The 18,633-nt window shown below is 40.5% G+C and overlaps 1 protein-coding gene across 1 annotated transcript in view; it reads right to left on the bottom strand.

The window, feature by feature from the left end:
• Window positions 1-593: 593 nt before the first annotated feature.
• LOC145357014 (leiomodin-1-like) overlaps window positions 594-18,633 on the bottom strand; it is a 41,176-nt gene continuing 23,136 nt past the window's right edge. Inside the window, exons 2-3 of the mRNA XM_080210058.1 lie at window positions 12,255-13,658; window positions 594-976 (exon numbers count right to left, since the gene is read on the bottom strand). Coding sequence (XP_080066184.1) covers window positions 950-976; window positions 12,255-13,658 — 1,431 coding nt within the window. The 3' untranslated portion in view covers window positions 594-949. The remainder of the gene's footprint in view (window positions 977-12,254; window positions 13,659-18,633) is intronic.

Raw genomic sequence — 18,633 nt, forward strand, 5'->3', positions numbered from 1 at the left:
CTCTCAGTGATATTTTTAATATATGATACATCAGGCATGGAATGGAAGTTACATGATTGCCACTGTGTATCTCTTATTAGCATGTGTGCAAGAAGCATACATTTACAGATGTTCACATATTAAAATATTACATAGAAAACCAAACTAGACAAATATTTACAATTCCTTAAGACATTGCTCTTATTTTTTTTTCACTAAAAATAGTCATTGCAAACAAAACAATGTAAGGCTCAAGAGAAATAGGTAGTAGGAGTTTTATCTTATAATACCCATTTCTATGAAGACTGATAAATCTTTTTAACCATCATTAAAAGTCCTTACCTCTGATTGTGGAAGGCCAGCTTGAGGAATACACAGTGTGTGTAGAATTAGAAGTTAACAAGGCAAACTACTGTCCCAGAGGGGAAAGAGGGTGGACAGATACTTGTAAAAAGTTAGCAGAGTTAACCAAGTGGCAATTTGGTTTGGCAGCATTATTGTTGCATAGAAGGAAGGAGATTAAAAGTGCTGACATCTTGTGATTGTTATTGTAGCAAAAGAGTGACATGAGGAAAATCTGTATTTTAAAAAATTGGCACTGTTAAGATAAAAGATGTGTGAAAGTAGTGGTAAAATGCAAACAGAGGACGGAGGCGGGTATTTCAGAAAATAACTAATTAGGACAGGAAAGCTATTGTAACAAAGAAATAAATCAGAGCCATCTGCAAGAATTATCAAAACACACAGTGGAAAAGTAGCGAGAAGTTGAAAATAAGAGATTAAGCAATATGGGCTTAAGGAAGCTCTTGGAAATGCTGTCATCTTTTCACAGAGCCTTAAACAATGATGCAACAAGAAGTCCTTCAAATGATCAGAATGAGAATAACAATGAAGCTTTGGCTACAATAGTGAGTTTGATTTATATAAGGATTAATGGGGCATCTCCAATAGTACGCAATGGCACATCTTCTTACTGTAGTAACTTCGGAACTTCAACCTAAAACCAGTAAAAAAAAACGCTTGTATTAGAAAACACTTTCCATATAATTGTGTTAAATCCATTTGAACATCACAGGTCGTAAAGCTTTGTTTTTAAAAAAGCATGTACTGCTGGATTTACAAGCCATGATTGCAGGGATAAAGGTACCAAAGTGGAAACTGGGCAGATGTATGTTTTTGTAATATGTTTTGAAAGTAAAAAAAGGATGAGAGCTTACTGGCAGGATGGTGGGTAGGAGATAGAGCGGGCACTGATAGGATGCAGAGAAGCTTTATCAGGAAGGTTCCCTGATGCAGTACAGTCACTGGGCCATTTTGTTAGAAGTAGTAATGGCAATGACAATAACATTTAGGCAAATAAATGCCCAAAAGCAATTTACTGGTTACGGTCATTGCATTAAGAACCTCCATGGTCTAAGCACAGTGTTCCTCATACCAAAGACTGCCCCTGCACCCCCTGCTTGCCTGCCCCAACAGAGAATTTATTTTCTAAATCCCCTGAGAGAGTGCCTCAGAGTGATGATGCCCTCTTGTTCTTGCAACCTCAGCAGTGACCACCTCTCTCAGTAGTGTTGCTCAGGCTGAAGAGCTGTTGCCCCATTGATTGGGCCAGCAATGCAGAGAACCAAACTGTTGTCCAGAATAGAGGCCACTACTGGAAATACTGTCATAGTGGACCCTCTGCTACCCACATGGGCTGAGGACCTACATTTTGTCCCAGTGACATCCTCGCCAGTAAAATTCCAGCCAATAATTATACAAATGTGGGCAGTAATGCATATTGGGAGTGGGTACAAGTCAGCAATCTTACTGAGGATGTTAAGGTTGTGTAATAAATCATAAATGTAAAACTTTAAATATCTTATTTCATTATCTAAACCCCAAAATGAGATCAATTTCTTGTAATCACTCTTGTATTTTTATAATAAATATACTGAAATTGCTTGGGCAACTTAACTCTGTTTCTACTACTTTGCCATAAGTTAATACATTGATGGTAGTCCACAGCCAGTTATTTGAAGCATTTGTTACAACGTTATGCGCTCACTGAAGAATTTACCATTATGGCATTTAGCCTGTTTAGCCTTCATTGTCTGGCTGTGTGGTCCTCTCAGATCTTCTACCTCAGTGTCGTCCATACAAGTCCAAATGCTGTTTTCTTGAGGTAACCGAGTGCTCCGGAATACAAGCAAATTGAGGCTGGACAATCATAATGCCCCCTCCCACTTTTTTTTCGCAATACTTCTTTATTCTATGCTACCATTTATAAAACTGTTCATTTTTATGGCCGTATGTTCAATGATTCTTTGAGACAATGCTCTTTATTTTTGAAAATATGGAGTGAGATTCACTAATCTTGTTCATTTGTGCCCCGCTGCCAGTGAGAATGGAGAATTTGACACCCAGCCAAACTGGAGAATTCCAGTTGCGGATGAGTTCAGAGGTTTCCGACAATGATTTTTCAACTTTCATTTGATGGAAATTTTGCAATTTGAACTGAGACAGAGCAAACTGTTTAAACATGCAAGGCCACATTCCAAGGTGAAAAGGCAATACTGAGAAATCACCCTCAAGAAAGTGTGAAGATAGAGGCATTTCCTGTAATCCAGAAACCCATCAAAACTCACAACTAAGGAAGAAACTTTGAAAAGGCAAAGGACTGGATATTGAAATGTGGCTGTCACGGACAGACCAAACCCAGAGCTCTTGGAAACACACAATGGGTGAAGTATTCCAAGGCAAAGTTGCCCAGCCACTAGAGAGAGGTTGCAAATGATTCCAATGGTGTCAAGGAAGTCTTCAGCAGAGGAAACAGACTTAAGACTATTCTATCTCCCCTTCTCTCTTTTGGAATAATAGTGTTGCTCTATTTGAAAAGTCAACACTACCACAAACCTACCAGTAAATCAAGATTATATATTAATTATATCATCTCTTACATTTGCCAGCATCCAAGGTACCTGTTAAACTAAATTGACCATAGCAGCTAAAATCTACGTCTCAAGGACAATCAAAGGACATTTAACTGTAGATTATTTTCCTTATTTTTTATTGGATTCTGGTGTGTTTTGGGCATTGGGGAGAATGACTGCATGAGGGACAAGTGCTCAACACCATTTTTTTTTAATGGTTAATGAATTTGACTCAAGAAAACTTTGTTTGATTGGCTACTTGTTGCTCACAACTTAAATCATTAAATACATTCTGATTAGGATAAGGCATATCCTTAAGAAAAAGAAACTTAAATCTCTGTTGTGACCAACCAAGGAGATTGTCACCCTGTTGTAACAATGGTAGCATATCAGTTTCTTTGTGACAGAACACAATATAATAATCAACTAGAAAGTCATAAAATGGCTATATAATTAGGAGAAAATACCATTCATTCTATTGTAGTTTGTAGTAGACTCTTTTGCCAGTTAATCTCACATTTATAGTTAATACTGTGCATTATGATCACTAGGATGGCCAAATGAAATCTGTTACCAAAAAAATCTGTTAAGTTATTGTGCAGTTCAGTCAATGAGGATGGGGCTTTCTATGAAATGTGCATAAGAAATCCTGTTTTGGATTACTTGACTATTGCTGCTTTGTCAGTCATAGGATTCTAAAACAAATTCTTAATTTTGCTGCTGTTTACAGTATTTAATTTCAAAGTTATTTATTGTGTTGTTGATTGGATGTTATTGTGATCAGAAGTAAACATCTTCTGGTAGGCTATTCTTCAAGGTGTGTTAAAATTACTGCACCTGCCCACCCTAGGAAACATTTCAAATTGCAGAAATGCCTTGATTTTCCCTCCAAGGACACTTCCAGCTCTATGTCTTCACTATCTCACTTAACCTCTTCATTGCTTTTGAGTTGTCACACTACTTCTCCAGAATCTAATCTTGGATGCACCAGAATTTCTTCCAGTTAAACATTGAAAAGACCAAAAACTTTCTCTCTTGACACTGAGTAAAAATGTGCCGGGAGGATGAAGTTAGCGGTTGCATTTTTATACTTTCTCCACTGATTTCCCCCACCTGCCATTTTTGCTGGTTAGTAAAAGTGGCAGGTCACCACCTGATGTTCGCTTAAAGTGACATTAGGTTTGCTATTGAAATCCCTGCTTTAATATTAATTTTCCTTGCTATTTTCATGGAAGCGGGGTGGGGGGGAGAGGTTCCTGAAGGCCATGAGAACCATACCAGCTAAGTCAGTCCATGAACCTTGGGGAAAACCTGCTGTGGTGCCATGATCTTTTTGACAAGTAAATTTAAATGCTCTTGCCAACTTTAACTGTGATTATGTAATGGTGTACAACGATTAAAGTATGTTTTCAATGCAGTTATTGATCATAGGGTTCTCTCCTTAAGAGAGACCATTAAATTGATGCAAGTGTTCAGATGCATTGATGTCATTTATCATCGAATTGTTATATCATAGAATCCCTACAGATGGAGGCCATTCAGCTCATCGAGCTTGTACCAACAATAATCTCATCCAGGCCCTATCCCTGTAATCCCCCATAATTACTCTGCTAATCCCCCTGACACAAAGGACAATTTAGCATGCCCAATCAACCTAACCCACATATCTTTGGACTGTGGGAGGACACTGCAGCACTTGGAAGAAACCCAAACAAACACAGGGAGAATTTGCAAACTCCACACAGTCACTCGAGGCCGGAATTGAACCTGGGTCCCTGGAGCTGTGAGGCAGCAACACTAATGACTGTGCCACCGTGCCACCAAATCCTTTGTGAGGATTTTATCCAATGCATAAGGTCCTCTTCTGCATTCTATAATATGGAGAATCTGTTATGACTGTATAGAAGGGTTTGATTTTCATATTTATTTAATGTCCTAACATCTGTTGAACCTTTGAATGTTCTTCAAGGTACAGAACCAATAAGCCACCTAATAACACTGGCAAGACTTCGACATGCCCATGGGGAAAAAAACAACAATCAGGCATTCAACATTCCTTTTGAAAACATTACCCCTCTTACATTCTCATAAAAATTGTAAATCAAATGCAGCAAGTCAAAATCTCATTGGAGAAACATTTAATCAACTTTATATCTCTCAATTTTGACCAAATAAACACTTTAGGCATTGAAAAACTACTTCAAAGAACGATAAGCTCATAAAGTGTAAATCAAAGTAGCTGGCCCATTCAAGCTGTGTAAACAATATCCTATCGACTGAAATATACCGAGAATGCTGTTAAAAACTCAGCTGGTCTGGCAGCATCTGAGAGAGAAAACAGAGTTAATGTTTCGAGCCTATCAATTGAGTTCATTAGTGAATCTTAGAGCTCAGCCAAGTTTACATAATGAGGCCATCTGGCAGAACAGATTTGTCTTGCCGTTTGTTCTGCTGATACAGTTCACTCCCAAATCCTTTGTGTTCCCATCAAGTTAATATAGGCCATAAAACTCCATCCTAGTCTGCTCCATTCTCATTTGTGGCTGGAATTCTCTGGTGCCACTGACATTGAATGGAGTTTTGGCCGGAACACCAAATTCTCCATTTTCACTTGCAGTGACGTGATCAGTGAATCCTGCCCATATACACTATCATCAGATTTGTGCTTTTATGAGCACTGTCACAGTAATGTTTGATTTTCCACATTTCTAAATCTTGTAAGAGTAATATGATCTTACCATATGATATTCACAATGGATCAAAGGTGGTGGCAGATGAAATTTGTCACGTTCTGTGATGTGACGATGATAAAACAATGAATTTCACATCCATGGAGGGGAATTGAGATAATAAAACCATGCTATTGGGTGAATCCCAAACTTCTTCCTCTCTGTCAAAACATTTTGATCTTTCTGGTGTTAAACAAGCAATTCTTGATCTTAGAATGTTGTACTTCTAACTTTGATCTGCTCTCCTTTTATAAGTGGCTTATCACTGGGAGAACAAGATCTTCTTTATCTAACTTTATCCTACATCAGACCACACTAAAAGGTAGTATTGTCAGCAAACCTGATATTGCAAATTAAATTTTGACTGACCCTGATAGAAGACTGGAACTGACTCAGGCTTGTGACATATAAAAATACGTGTGTGGCATCATCCATTATTTGCTGCAAAATTGAGCTCAAAAAGGCATGCTCTGCCTGACCCCACTGCAGATACTAAGTGGTTCTGAAAGGGCATCATGTATACACATTTTTCCAGTATATCATCATGTAGTTGCGAAGCAACCAAATATATTTTTCCAGACATCTCATATTACGATGACAGTTTTCACAATCTGGGTCAGCTATCTATGTTCATTGCTTTTGGCACATCAAAAAAGACAGAGATCATGCTCCATTCACACATTTTTCTTGCAGTTAGTTGACCCGTAACTAATACGTTAACTGCACTTCTCTTCCCCATTTTCTGTTTAGTTGCAATAATTGATGGACTACACATTATTTTCAAGTTAAAGAAAGTAGAAGTGTGAGTCCATTGAAAGAATTAAATCTGGAGCAATGAAAGAAATTTTAACAGAAGTTGTTCCACCATTGACCTGTTAAGGCATTTTCTGACATAATTCTTCTCCAAATCACAGTTTTATCTTTCTCTTTTCAGTTCTCCAAAACAACTTCCTATTTCTCAGTTGCTTTAGAAATAACCTTCTTTACTTATGATTTTTTTGCTTCTATCTTCCTTTCTAACACATCTTTCGACATCCCATTCCCTCTCAGCGTTTGGCCAATCCAATTCATTTGCCTTATTTTCATAACATCAATAAAATTATGTCCTTTGTGTAGCATCAGACACCTCTTCATTTTTTTTGTCTATCCACTATACTTTCTCCATGCAGCTCCAGGCTGGGGGTTATTGACTGCAGCTAACTCAAGAACTAAGAAAAAATCTTTATAATTAATTCATGCAAAGTTATTCATCTTTAAAATGTGTTTTAACCATGTCAGAAAAAAATGCATTTGATTTGATACCCAGATATGCAAATGGAAATCATTTTCCTTGTAATTTATTTTCTAATTCAAGTGGCTTAAAATCTAAATAAATCATCAATTTATTTGCAGCATGGGAGGAGGCCAATCAGCCCATCAATTCCAAGTGAGCCCTCTGTGGAGCAATCTAGTCAGTACCATTTCCTTGGATCATTCCCTTCAAGTACCCATCCAATTCCCTTTTGAAATCATTACTCACCTCTGCTTCCACAAAACTTGTGAACAACAAGTTCCAAGTCATTACCACTCACTGCGTAAAAAATTCTTCCTCATGTTTCCTCATATTTCTTTCCAAGTAGCTTAAATTAATTTGTGTCTCCTACTCCTTTTACAATCAATTAATAGGAACAGTTTTTCCTTGTCTACCTTATTCCAACCTTTCATAATCGCTATCAAATCTTCCCTCAATCTCCTTTGCTCTAAGGAGAACAACCCTAGCTTCTCCAATCTAGCGTTGTTGCTAAAATCCCCTAATCCTGGAACGATTCTGGTGAATCTCCTTTGTATCCTCTCACGTCCCTTCTAAAGTTTGGGTGGTCATATTCTAAATGATAGTCTACAATTTTGAGAGTAATTCCTTTGGGGACATCAGCATTAAGACCCCGCTCTTCCACACTGCTATTGTAGATAGTTGTGCTTTGTGCAGGAATTTTTGGCTGTGGCCAGAAAGGGGAGAACTAAGTCAGGTTCCAAATGCTGCTTTTGCTAACCATTTTCAGAGAACCATAGAATACCTCCAGTGCAGAAGGAGGCTATTCGGCCCATTGAGCAACAACAATTAGCCTCTAATTTACCTCAGGCATTCTGTTCATTTACAAGTTGCTGTGTATTGTTGGACAAACTCTTAGTCACAAATAGTTGGTGATTACCTAAGTAGGTAATCATGATTACCTACTTAGAGCACATTCCCAAAGTAAAATATTTTGTGGCCTTAAGTGCAAGGTCATTTCTGCAGCTCTATTTTAACAACAAACAATGAATCTTTAGGCAACTTGTTTCATCCAATTGGAAAATGCCATCAAGTCACAAATGTTTCCTTTACTTTTAAATAATAGCCTGTGTGTTTTGCAGGATAATGATTTTGTTATCATGAAACAGTACATCTTTGAATTTAACTGTGAGCACTTTGAAATTAATGGAATTTACCTGACCCCATAACATTTCTAGGAAAGATTTTGGAATCTGGACTCCAAATAACTGGACTCTTCAAGCATGTAGTTGGTGATTAACTGAAGTAATAACTCTCCCCTGTTACTCCGTTAAGTAGTGCTGCTCTCACTTCTATTCTTAGCTATCAAATTATTACCAGAGTATCTATAGCAATGGCCATTCTTCCTGCCCTCACAGTGTTATCTCTGTAGTTCACCACAAATCTATTCTTTGTGCTCACCTCCTCCTTATCTACATCCTGCTATGTGGCAACATTGTTCAAAGACATGGCATCAGCTGCCATGTGTACAACGATGATACTCAGCTCAACCTCTCCAACACCTCCCTGTTACTCATGTAGCTCACGTGGAGCAAAAACACCGGTTTGGGCCAGTTGTCTGTTCCTGTGCTGTACATCCTATGGAATTCCACAGAAAACCACTTTCGTCCATTTGTAGTTGCCTGTTTCTCCCCCTGACTCTTCCCCTTCTGCTATTAAACTCTGTCTAGTCAATGCCTTTGTCAGAGTGTATGTCCAACAACCAGTCTTAAAGTCATAATTTTCTCTAGTTAATCATTGGGAAGGTCAAGGCCATCAATTTTGGCCCCTGCCACAAACGCCATGCTCTGCCATTGTCTGAGATTGAACCAGATTCTTTGCATTCTCAACATTCTCTTTGAGATGAACTGCTGATTCCATATTTCCTCCAGCACAAAAATCCTTTACTTCTGCCTCCATAATATTGCCCTCTGTCACCTCAACCTGTGCTTTCCTTCTGCTACAATTGTGTTCCATGCCTCTGTCACCTTCGATTTAACTATAAATATTGCGATACTGACTCACCTACCTCAGCCATACTGACTCACCATTCATTTTCCTAGTGCCTCCAATTGTACTTTCTCTAGGTTTATAACTCCATAGAACCCCTGTGAATTCCAGACCTTTCACTCCCACATCATCTGGACACTATCCCTCAGAATTTTATTCTGCAAACTCTGAATGCTGACTTCCCTTTGATCACTTAGTCCAAGCTTTTGATCATCCCACTTAATATATCACCCTCATTGACTTGTGGCCATTATTTTATGATTACACTTTTGTGAAGCCTTTGAATGTTTTCTACATTAAGGGTGCCATTTAAATACAGATCATTGTTATTATTTTATATCAGGATTGAAAAAATTATAGTTGCAAAAGTTTGAAATGTTCCTTAGTTTAGAAATGTATTAAGTACCATTTAGGGTACAAATGCTTTTAAAACAGTTCAGAAATATCAAAAACAGATATTACTCTAGAGCTGATAGAAATCTAAGTTTTTTTGTAAAAGCTGGATTGGAACTGCTTAAATTTAAGAAAAATGCAAATGGATTAATACAATCTTATTATACCATAAGCCAGCATAGCAGGTTATCCCTATGCAGCAGATAAATCTGTGTTTTTCAAGCATGCAGTCAGAAATGCTAAACTTCAGGCTATTGATTTACTGTTAAATTTAATCAAAAGAACTGCAGGAATGTGGGCCGGAATATTCCAGCCATCCACGTCCCGCCCCCACTGCAAGCGAGGACAGAAAATCCGTCGTCAGCCAGAAAAGCCCACCGGTGTGAACAGTCAGAAAATTCTGCCCGTTGCGTTGGGAGATCCTCAAGGTTTGGATGAACAATGCCAAATGTCAGTTAAACTGCAGTTATCCTTTTTTTTGTTCCTGTCAACACCTCCAAGCCTCTGTCCTTGAATCTATCAGTCTTCCTTACTGCTATCTAAAGTAATGTAGGTGATTAGTATCGAGCTTGATCTCAAGTTCTACTTCCTCCTCCATATCTACTCATTTAATACAACTTCTACCTATGTGACTCATGGACCAATTGTCTGACCCTGTGCTGTACATCCAGTGTAATCTCATGGAAAACCAATTCCTCCCAGCTGTTGTTGCCTGTTTCTGCCGCCAGCTCATCTCATTTGCCCTTAAATCCCTGTCCAGTCAACACCTTAATTTCTTCAAGGTTTGATTGATTTCTAGCTGGCTGCATTGTAATAGAGGTTCAGAAGCTTGGGTGTTGTAGGTCCTTCGTTAAGTCCACATCCTCATCATGCCTACTCTCCAAGCTCCTCACCCTTTTTTCCAAATCTCTTTATGGATTTGTCTCAAACTACTGTAATGATTTTCTCTGCCTGACGTCTGCATGTAAATATTCCAAGTTTCACTGTGTTTCCTTTCCTCCTACTACCCATAAAATGGCTTCTCATTCAGCTATTACACCCCTTGCATTTTGTCTCATAGTGCCAGGGATCCGGGTTCAATTCTGGTCCTGTGTGACTTTATGTGGAGTTTGCACATTCTCTCCTGCTGTCTCATAATGAGAGGGACCATATTCAATTCTAGCCTGGGGTGACTCTGTGTGGTGTTTGGACATTCTCCCTAGGAGTGATCTTATGAAAACAATTGTTAGTCCAGAACAAGCATGAAAATTGGAACACTTCTTGATCTGTTTTTGGGCTAGTCCAATCTGCTATTTTCTGCACTTAGAGCAGAAAAAAATCTCAACATCCATTTCTCACCTATAGGGAGAGAGGGCAGGGTTTAAATCGTTAGATGGTAGGATCGCACTCCCTGTGTCAGCATGGGTTTCCTCTGGGTGCTCCAGTTTTCTCCCACAGTCTAAAGACGTGTAGGTTAGATGGATTGGCCATTCTAAATTGCCCCTTAGTCACCTAGATGTGTAGGTTAGGGGAATTAGTAGTGTTAGGGGGATAGGATCTGGGTAAGATGTTCTCTCAGAAAGATTCAGTGCAGACACAATGGGCTAAATGGGCTGTTTCGGCACTGTGGGGCTTCTATAATTTCTCTCTAATTCTCTAACCGCTTGCCTGTTTCTTGCCTCCTCCTTCACTGTTTTGAAAACCATCCTTTAAACCCTCCTATAGAATTCGCTACTCCAAAGTGCAGTGGATGCTGGGACAGTGAGTAAATTTAAGGAGGAATTAGACAGATTTTTCATTGGTAATGGGTTGAAGGGTTATGGAGAGAAGGAAGGAAAATGGGGATGAGGAGAATATCAGCCATGATTAAACGGCGGAGCAGTCTCAATGGGCCGAATGGCCTAATTCTGCTCCTATATCTTACGAACTCCTCTCTGTCCCCTCCTCTTTCAATTCCTCTCCCTGGCCTGCACATTTATCACCTTTTGTATCTCATTCCTCTGACACTTCTTGCACTTATGGAGATTGAAAAAACTGCCATTGCTATTCTCATAGCAGAATAATTAATGACACAAATACAGTGAAAGTGTTTCCACAAATATTATGAGTTCCAGAAAAAAAGACTTTAAATTTGATCTGCAGCCTTGCTATTCCACATGGATGCAAAATATTTTACATTTGCTAAATTCTAATTTGAACTCACAAACGGGAAGTACTGTCCACAGATGTTGAAAATTAATCTGGGCGTAATGGTAATATAATGGTACTGTCACTGGGCTAGTAATTCAGAGGCTAAAGCTCTGGCAGGACTGATTCAGATCCCACCATGGCAGCTAGTGAAATTCAAATCCAGTTATTAAATCTGGAGTTGAATACTAGTCTCAATAACGGTGGCCATGCAACTATCCTTAGTTAGTGTAAATACTCAGTTGGTTCACTAATGTCCTTCAGGGAAGGAAATCTGCCGTGTTTACCTAGTCTGGCTTACACTGTGTGCCGCCAGATTCACAGTAATGTGGTTGACTGCTCTTTTGGGCAATTACAGATGAGCAATAATTGCTGGCCAATGTCACACCCTATGGAGGAATGGAAAATGTGACTGGAGTTCTACCAGCACACCTGCCCCGGAATCGGAGCAGGCAAACTTGCAGAACAGCATTCTCCGGGCGGGATCTTATGAGCTTCAGGCAGGCGAGACGGTAAAAATTCAGCATAGATCTCCGTTTATAAATTAATCATTGAACTTTCTGCATTATATTTGCTCACAGCAACCTCTGAGAATTAGCTTAAGGCATAAAACATTGCTTTATAAAACTTCAGTTTACATGCTTTGATGGATGAAACATTCACCTTTTCGGCTTCCATATTTATATATGTTGTCCGGGCATTTATAATTCTACACAGCTTCCTAGAAATCCAAATGTAAAATCTACCAGTGAACAACATAGGAAACTAATTATGTACCTTCCTTAAATTTTTTATTGTGCTCCCTCGAATGGCAGCCAGGAGCTGATCTCGTGAATTTTGCTCTTGAACTGGTGGTCTATCTTCCAACTTTCTTTCAGATACAGGTGTCAAGGAATTTCTTAGCTTCATGGTCTCTTCATGTTCTTCTCCAGTCCTCTTACTTTGTAATTTATGGTTGTGTGGTACAGAGTTAGCTTTCTCGGGCAGGGCTGGGGGAGGAGGAGGAGGGGGAGCGGGTGGTGATGCATGAGTTGCCGCCTTCTTTGGGGTTGGCTTGGGGGATGACCATGGTGAACCTCTTGGAGAGGACTGCGGAGAAGGTTTGGGCGATTTTTGCATGCCAGGCGTCTTTGGGACTTCAAGCCCCTGCTTTTTGTCTCCAGCTTGACCCTGCCTTTGCTCTTGCAAACGCTTCTGTCTTTGTTTGTCCATGTTTCTACTTAGTAGGTTGGTCACAGTCATGCGTGGCCCTGCCAACTCAAAATGGTAGCCCAGCTTGAGAAGAGTGGTGTTTTCCTTTAGAAGTTTGGCAATATCCATCTCAACTTGTCCTCCAAATATGTGACGCTGATTGTGGAATCGGAACTCTGTCAGGACGTTATTCTGTTGCAAAGCTCTCATGATGGCAATGACGCCTTTGCCAGAGATGTAGTTGGATTCCAGGTTGAGGTTCGTTATGCTCTTGTTTATCCTCAGCACACCAGCAACAGCGAAAGCAACGTGGTCATCAGCATGAGTATTGGCAAAGCTAAAAGTCTTCACCACAGTGTTTTCCTTCAGCGCATCAGCAAAACGTATTAAGATATCATTGGTCATTCTCTCCGCATTATTTAAGTTCACCTCAGTTAATTCAGGATCATTATTCCTTACTTTTTCTATTGGCTCATCGTAAATGGTCGATGTTGGTTGTGTTTCTGAAGCTTTTGGTGGTTTCTTCTCCTCCTGGTTTTCTGTGCTGGGTGAATCTTTACATTTTGTTGTACAGCATTTGCTAGAATTTGTTGCAGAAGTGTCAGTGCAGTTTTCACTGCTCTTAATGTCTTTTGTCTCACTCTTTGTTTTGGAGCATTTCTCCTCTTTGATGATTTCCCTTGGTGTTTCTTCTTTAGGTTGAATCAACTTCTCTTCTTTTCCCTTTCCCTTCATCTCCCTGCTCTTCTCTTTCTCCTCTTTATCTTTCCCTTTCACCTCTTTGCTCTTCGGCCTTTCCTCTACCTCTTTGCCCTTGATGTCTTTGATCTTTGCACTATCCTCATTTTTCTCCTTTCTTTCATTTTTTCCCTTTGGTTTAGCAGTTTCTTCACATTTTTTCGTGTTTTCACTACCCAGCTCCTTAACTGCTTTATTTTCCAATTCATTGGATGTGGATTGCTTACATAATTCGTCTGGGGTTTGTCCTTCCTAAAGGAAAGGAAATGGATAGGCGAAAGATTAAGGAATTAATAAATATTGCTATTAAACTTTTGCTGTATACGCAAACTTACTTTAAAATGGTAAAAGAAAATAACTGATGAAACTTAGAAGGTTTCTATGATAATAACGATGAGATTCTGGCCTCAAATTTGACCTTGGATCAGTATCGGACAGGTGGGTTTTCAGTTCAGTTTGCAGCCAAAAACAGACCCAGATTATTTTAATTGATTATAATCTCAATTGTGAATTTGCAGCTTGGTTGTCCAATAGCAATTAATGGCAGGTTGGCCAGATACCTAATTGCAACAGGACTTTACCTCTTGAATAGACATTTCCATTTTGTTACTGCGGTATTGGAAGAAGAATCATCTATGAGATGATTGATAGGTAAGTTTTATAGTTCTCTCAAGCCTTCCTGGAGTTGCTACTGAAGAGGTGAAGATGGTGAGGAGGAGTGTCGAGAAGGGTTGCCATATACCCTTCCTGCTCCAGAGATGGAAGGGAAGTTCCAGGGATTGCCAGTTTCAATTGTGTAGGATCAGTTTTAATGATCTCATTAGAGTAGCAAAGGTAAGCATCACTCTTTATTCATTCCTATCTCCAGTGAACACATAGCAAAAAACTTTCAATCGTTCTCAGCTCTCTCAGCAATTCCCTTCCCTCCATCACCTTTTTTCACCACCAACACCTCTCATTCTCATCACAAACACGCACTCACCTCTTCCAAAGCAAAATACTGTGGATGCTCTGACTGGAAACATTGGCTCCATTCTCTCTCCACAGATGCTGTCAGACCTGCTGAGATTTTCTATCATTTTCTGTCACCTCTTCCTTGTTCCCTTCACAGCGACTACTAACACCATTCTTCTCACTGACTAGGCTCTACACCATCATTATATACTTTCAGGATTTTTTTCTTCACTTCATACTCCATACAATTGCTCTCCATTCAACAGCTCTCATCCTGCTTGTGTCATCTATTTCTGAGGATATATCTTATTAGCGCATTGCCCCAACATACCCACATTGTCCTCAGCATCCAGTCACGAACGTTTGCCCACTCTTTCTGCAGGACAAAACAGTGCACACTAATCATGACTGATCTAACATTGTATTTACTGTAGCTGTGCACGACTGACTGGAATTTCTCCTGTTGAAGTGGTTTTGAGGTACTAATTATGTAGTTGTTACATAGTTGGGTACCAATTGAAATATATTTATCAGGTTAAAATCAGGACAAAATGGAAAGAGAACAGTAAGTAAATTCATCCAATTTTAATTGTTTATGCAGCTCCTTGTTCCTGTTGGGCAATATGGTTAAAATCAGACTCTACCAGAGTCACACCACTCTTTTTACAACCAGTGAGTTAATGGACTTATAACATCAACAACTTCCATTTATATAGCTTCTTTAACATGGCAAAAGGTTGCAGCTTTAGGTGATAGGATCTTATTATTCTGCGGTCAGTGGAAATCCGATTTTAATCAGTACTCATTCACGTATTCGCTTGGCACAGTTGGTGCACCCTTGTGTAGAATTTCCCAACATAGTCCCTGGCCAAATGGCAGGACTACGTGCAGGTTAGGAACCTGAATGATGAAGCAGTGGGCTTTGCCAAGGTTTTTTGACTGAGCCACGATATTTGCATTCCTACCTTTGCATTCCCCAACTAATCAGGGAATGTGGGAAGGATGGCATGTTGGAGCTGTTAAAGGAAAGATTTCTAATCAAAGGGACCATAGCATGGGTTACAATGACTCACCTGCACTTGGAATACTGGGACTGCAACAACCACAGGAATGGTGGGAGACCTGGGAAGACTCCCTAGGTCTTTCACCCTTACTTGAAGATTTCACTGTGGGATCACCGTGAGGTGAATATTATCAAGGACATGAGGAGGTTGTCAATGTCACCAATCAAGCAGGCATGGAGGGAAGTGGTTGAGGAAGTCAGCAGCAGAAAGTTGGTCACTCAAAGCTGGAGGATCTCCAGGACGTCAGGAGGGTAAGAAAGGTGAGTGACAGAACAATTCCATGTGCCCGCTGTGCCTTGCCCAGCATTCACTTGCATTGCACTCCTCAGAACAACCCACCTTGCAGCTCCACTCATTCCTCTCTCTTCAGGCATTCTCGCAACCTCGTCTGAGGAGCCAATGCTCATTTTCACCCGCAGTCTAGTGCCCCTTTGCACCTGTGCGACACGGCTTCCACATCCACAAATGTTGCCCTTTCCTCATCTCCACAGAAGATGTGACAATCACTCAGACCTCTCTCCTTGTCGAACTTGAACCCACCCATCTCTAGCCTCAGAGGGAAATGTGCTAACATTAAAGCAAAGTTGACAAACATACACAATACCTGAATGCTCCTAGCCGCAGATTAAAAATAAGCCCCAAATAAATGACGAAGTAGGATTAGTGACATCTGATTAAAATGAACCCGCATCAGTGGTTAGCACTGCTGCCTCTCAGCGTCAGAGACCTGGGTTCAATTCTGGCCTTGGGTGACTGCCTGCTTGGAGTTTATACATTCTCTCGTAAGAAGTATGTTTGGTTGATTAGCCATGCTTAATGTGTGGCGATACGGGGATAGTGTGTGTGTGGTGATGGTGGGGAGGGAGAGTGGGGGTAATGGCATGGGGTGGTTATGGGTACAGGCATGGGCCTGGCTAAGATACTCTTTCGAGAGTCACTGCAGATTTAATGGGCCAAAATGGCCTCCTTCTGCACTGTCAGTATTCCTGTCCCAAGGAATTCTTCAGCTACACCAGGGTTTTTAAAAGATGCTGCAGGTTTATTGAAGCTGAAAAGATGGCGTTAGGTTTTGGCACATTATTATATGAGTACTTAAAAAGTTCAGTAATCTTCCAAGCTGAAAAATAAGTTAAAACATTTTAATGGTGTTACTTTTTAGCTCTATGTATCAATTAAACAGCATGGTTGAAAATTTCCATCTACCTTTTGATGTCTTTGAGTAAGATTGCCAATTTGAACATTTCTGCATTGGGTATACAAATCTAGATTGACTAAAAACTTAGACACCACTGACTAGATTGACCACTTGACTTCCAATTGCCCTGAGTTGCCAACATTACATTTCCATACCAAACACTTCACTCAGTGTTCCCCAATGTATCTATCCTTGAATCCGGAAATCCCCTTCCCAATGCTCCTACACTAGCTATCCCATTCCTAGTCTCTACACTGCAGCTTCTCCTTGCCACCTTGCAAACACATTCCAAACACACCGGCCTTAATCCTCCCAAACCCAAGCCCACCTTTATTATTTCAACCTTCCCAAGGATCTTTCTCAATATCTTATCATTGCCTTTCATTCCTCCCACAAACAAGATCATGCCTTGTGTTGATCTCAGACAGCTGAAGCACTCTCCTAACACTAACATCTTACATAACCCATCCCTTCCCTAGTACTGTTCACTTCTTTTAACTATCTACAACTTTCCTCTACCATCTTCGTTTGTATCCGGCACTTAAAAAAAACTTGAGACACAAAATTGAGTGCATAAAGAGACATCTTACATTAATCAAAGCCACAATTACCAAAATAGTGGATTTCAATCTCTGAGAACATAAGAACATATCAACATAAGAAATAGGAGCATGAGTAGGCCATCTAGCCCTTCAAGCCTGCCCCGCCGTTCAATAAGATCATGGTTGATCTGAAGTGGATCAGTTCCACTTTCCCGCTTTCTCCCCATAACCCCTAATTCCCTTGTCTGTCAAAAACCTATCTACCCGTGTCTTAAATATATTTAGTGAGGTAGCTTCCACCACTTCAACGGGCAGAGAATTCCAGAGATTCACCACCCTTTGAGTGAAGAAGTTCCTCCTCAGCTCTGTTCTAAACTGTCCCCCCATTATCTTGAGACTGCGCCCTCTAGTCCTGCTGTCCTTTCTGAGCGGGAAGAATCTCTCTACCTCTACCCTATCCATCCCTTTCATTATCTTATACGTCTCTATAAGATCCCCCCTCATCCTTCTAAACTCCGAGTACAGACCCAGTCTATTTAGTCTCTCTTCATAGTCTAACCCCCTCATCTCCGGTATCAGCCTAGTGAACCTCCTCTGCACTCCCTCCAAGGCCAAAATATCCTTGCGCAAGTGCGGCGGATATTATAATCCCTAAGTATGACTAACATTCCCATAATAATTTGTAATAAAAAATGTAATTTAATGAATTTAACGAGAATTAATCAATGGCTTAAATAATAGAATGATCCAGAATGTGCTGCCAAAATAACAGTGGATATCATCATATTAATGTTCATTAATCTGTAAATCATCCAGCAACTTACTGCAAGGAAAAGATACTTTATAAATTATGAATTGCCACATGTGGCTGGACAACTGAACAACTTGCATCACTTCACTGTTACCACTGCAAAAATAATGGAGGCGATTCTCCCAGCCTGCTGTGCTGCTCCAGTAGTAGTGGTGGCCAGGGGGTGGGGGGTGCAGGGGAGTGCCATGGCCTCTGCACGTCGCTGACTCCATATTTTCTGGAATCATCAGCTTCATGCCGGAAATTGATGTGGAGCTGCTTTAAATATTAAATTTGATAAAACCACCCCGGTTAGGAGTGGTTCACTTCAGCAGGTTTACAACCGCTCCCCATTAATGGAGAATGGAGATCCGACCACGCTGGAGTGAACAGAGGCCTTGGAGGCCACCACAGGAGGTCGAGGATAAGGGGTTGGTGCCCGTTGGACATAGCCAGCCTCGCCCCTCCGGCTGTACCCTTGGTACTACTCACCAGATGTCGGGCAGTGCCAAGACGGTGGGGCCAGAGGGGAAAGGACCTATTGGGGCAGAGCTTTTGGGGGAAGAATTCGGTGGGGGTGGGGATCCGGCTGCCATTCTGCGCAGAGATTGGTGGCAGAGAGAGGGAAGGGGGTGAACGGGGCGGGGTGGGCAGAGGGGAGACTCAGAGCTAACTGGAGATC

This window comes from Carcharhinus amblyrhynchos, chromosome 22 (assembly GCF_965287045.1).
Source record: "Carcharhinus amblyrhynchos chromosome 22, sCarAmb.v2.hapA, whole genome shotgun sequence".
Taxonomy (NCBI): Eukaryota; Metazoa; Chordata; class Chondrichthyes; order Carcharhiniformes; family Carcharhinidae; genus Carcharhinus; species Carcharhinus amblyrhynchos.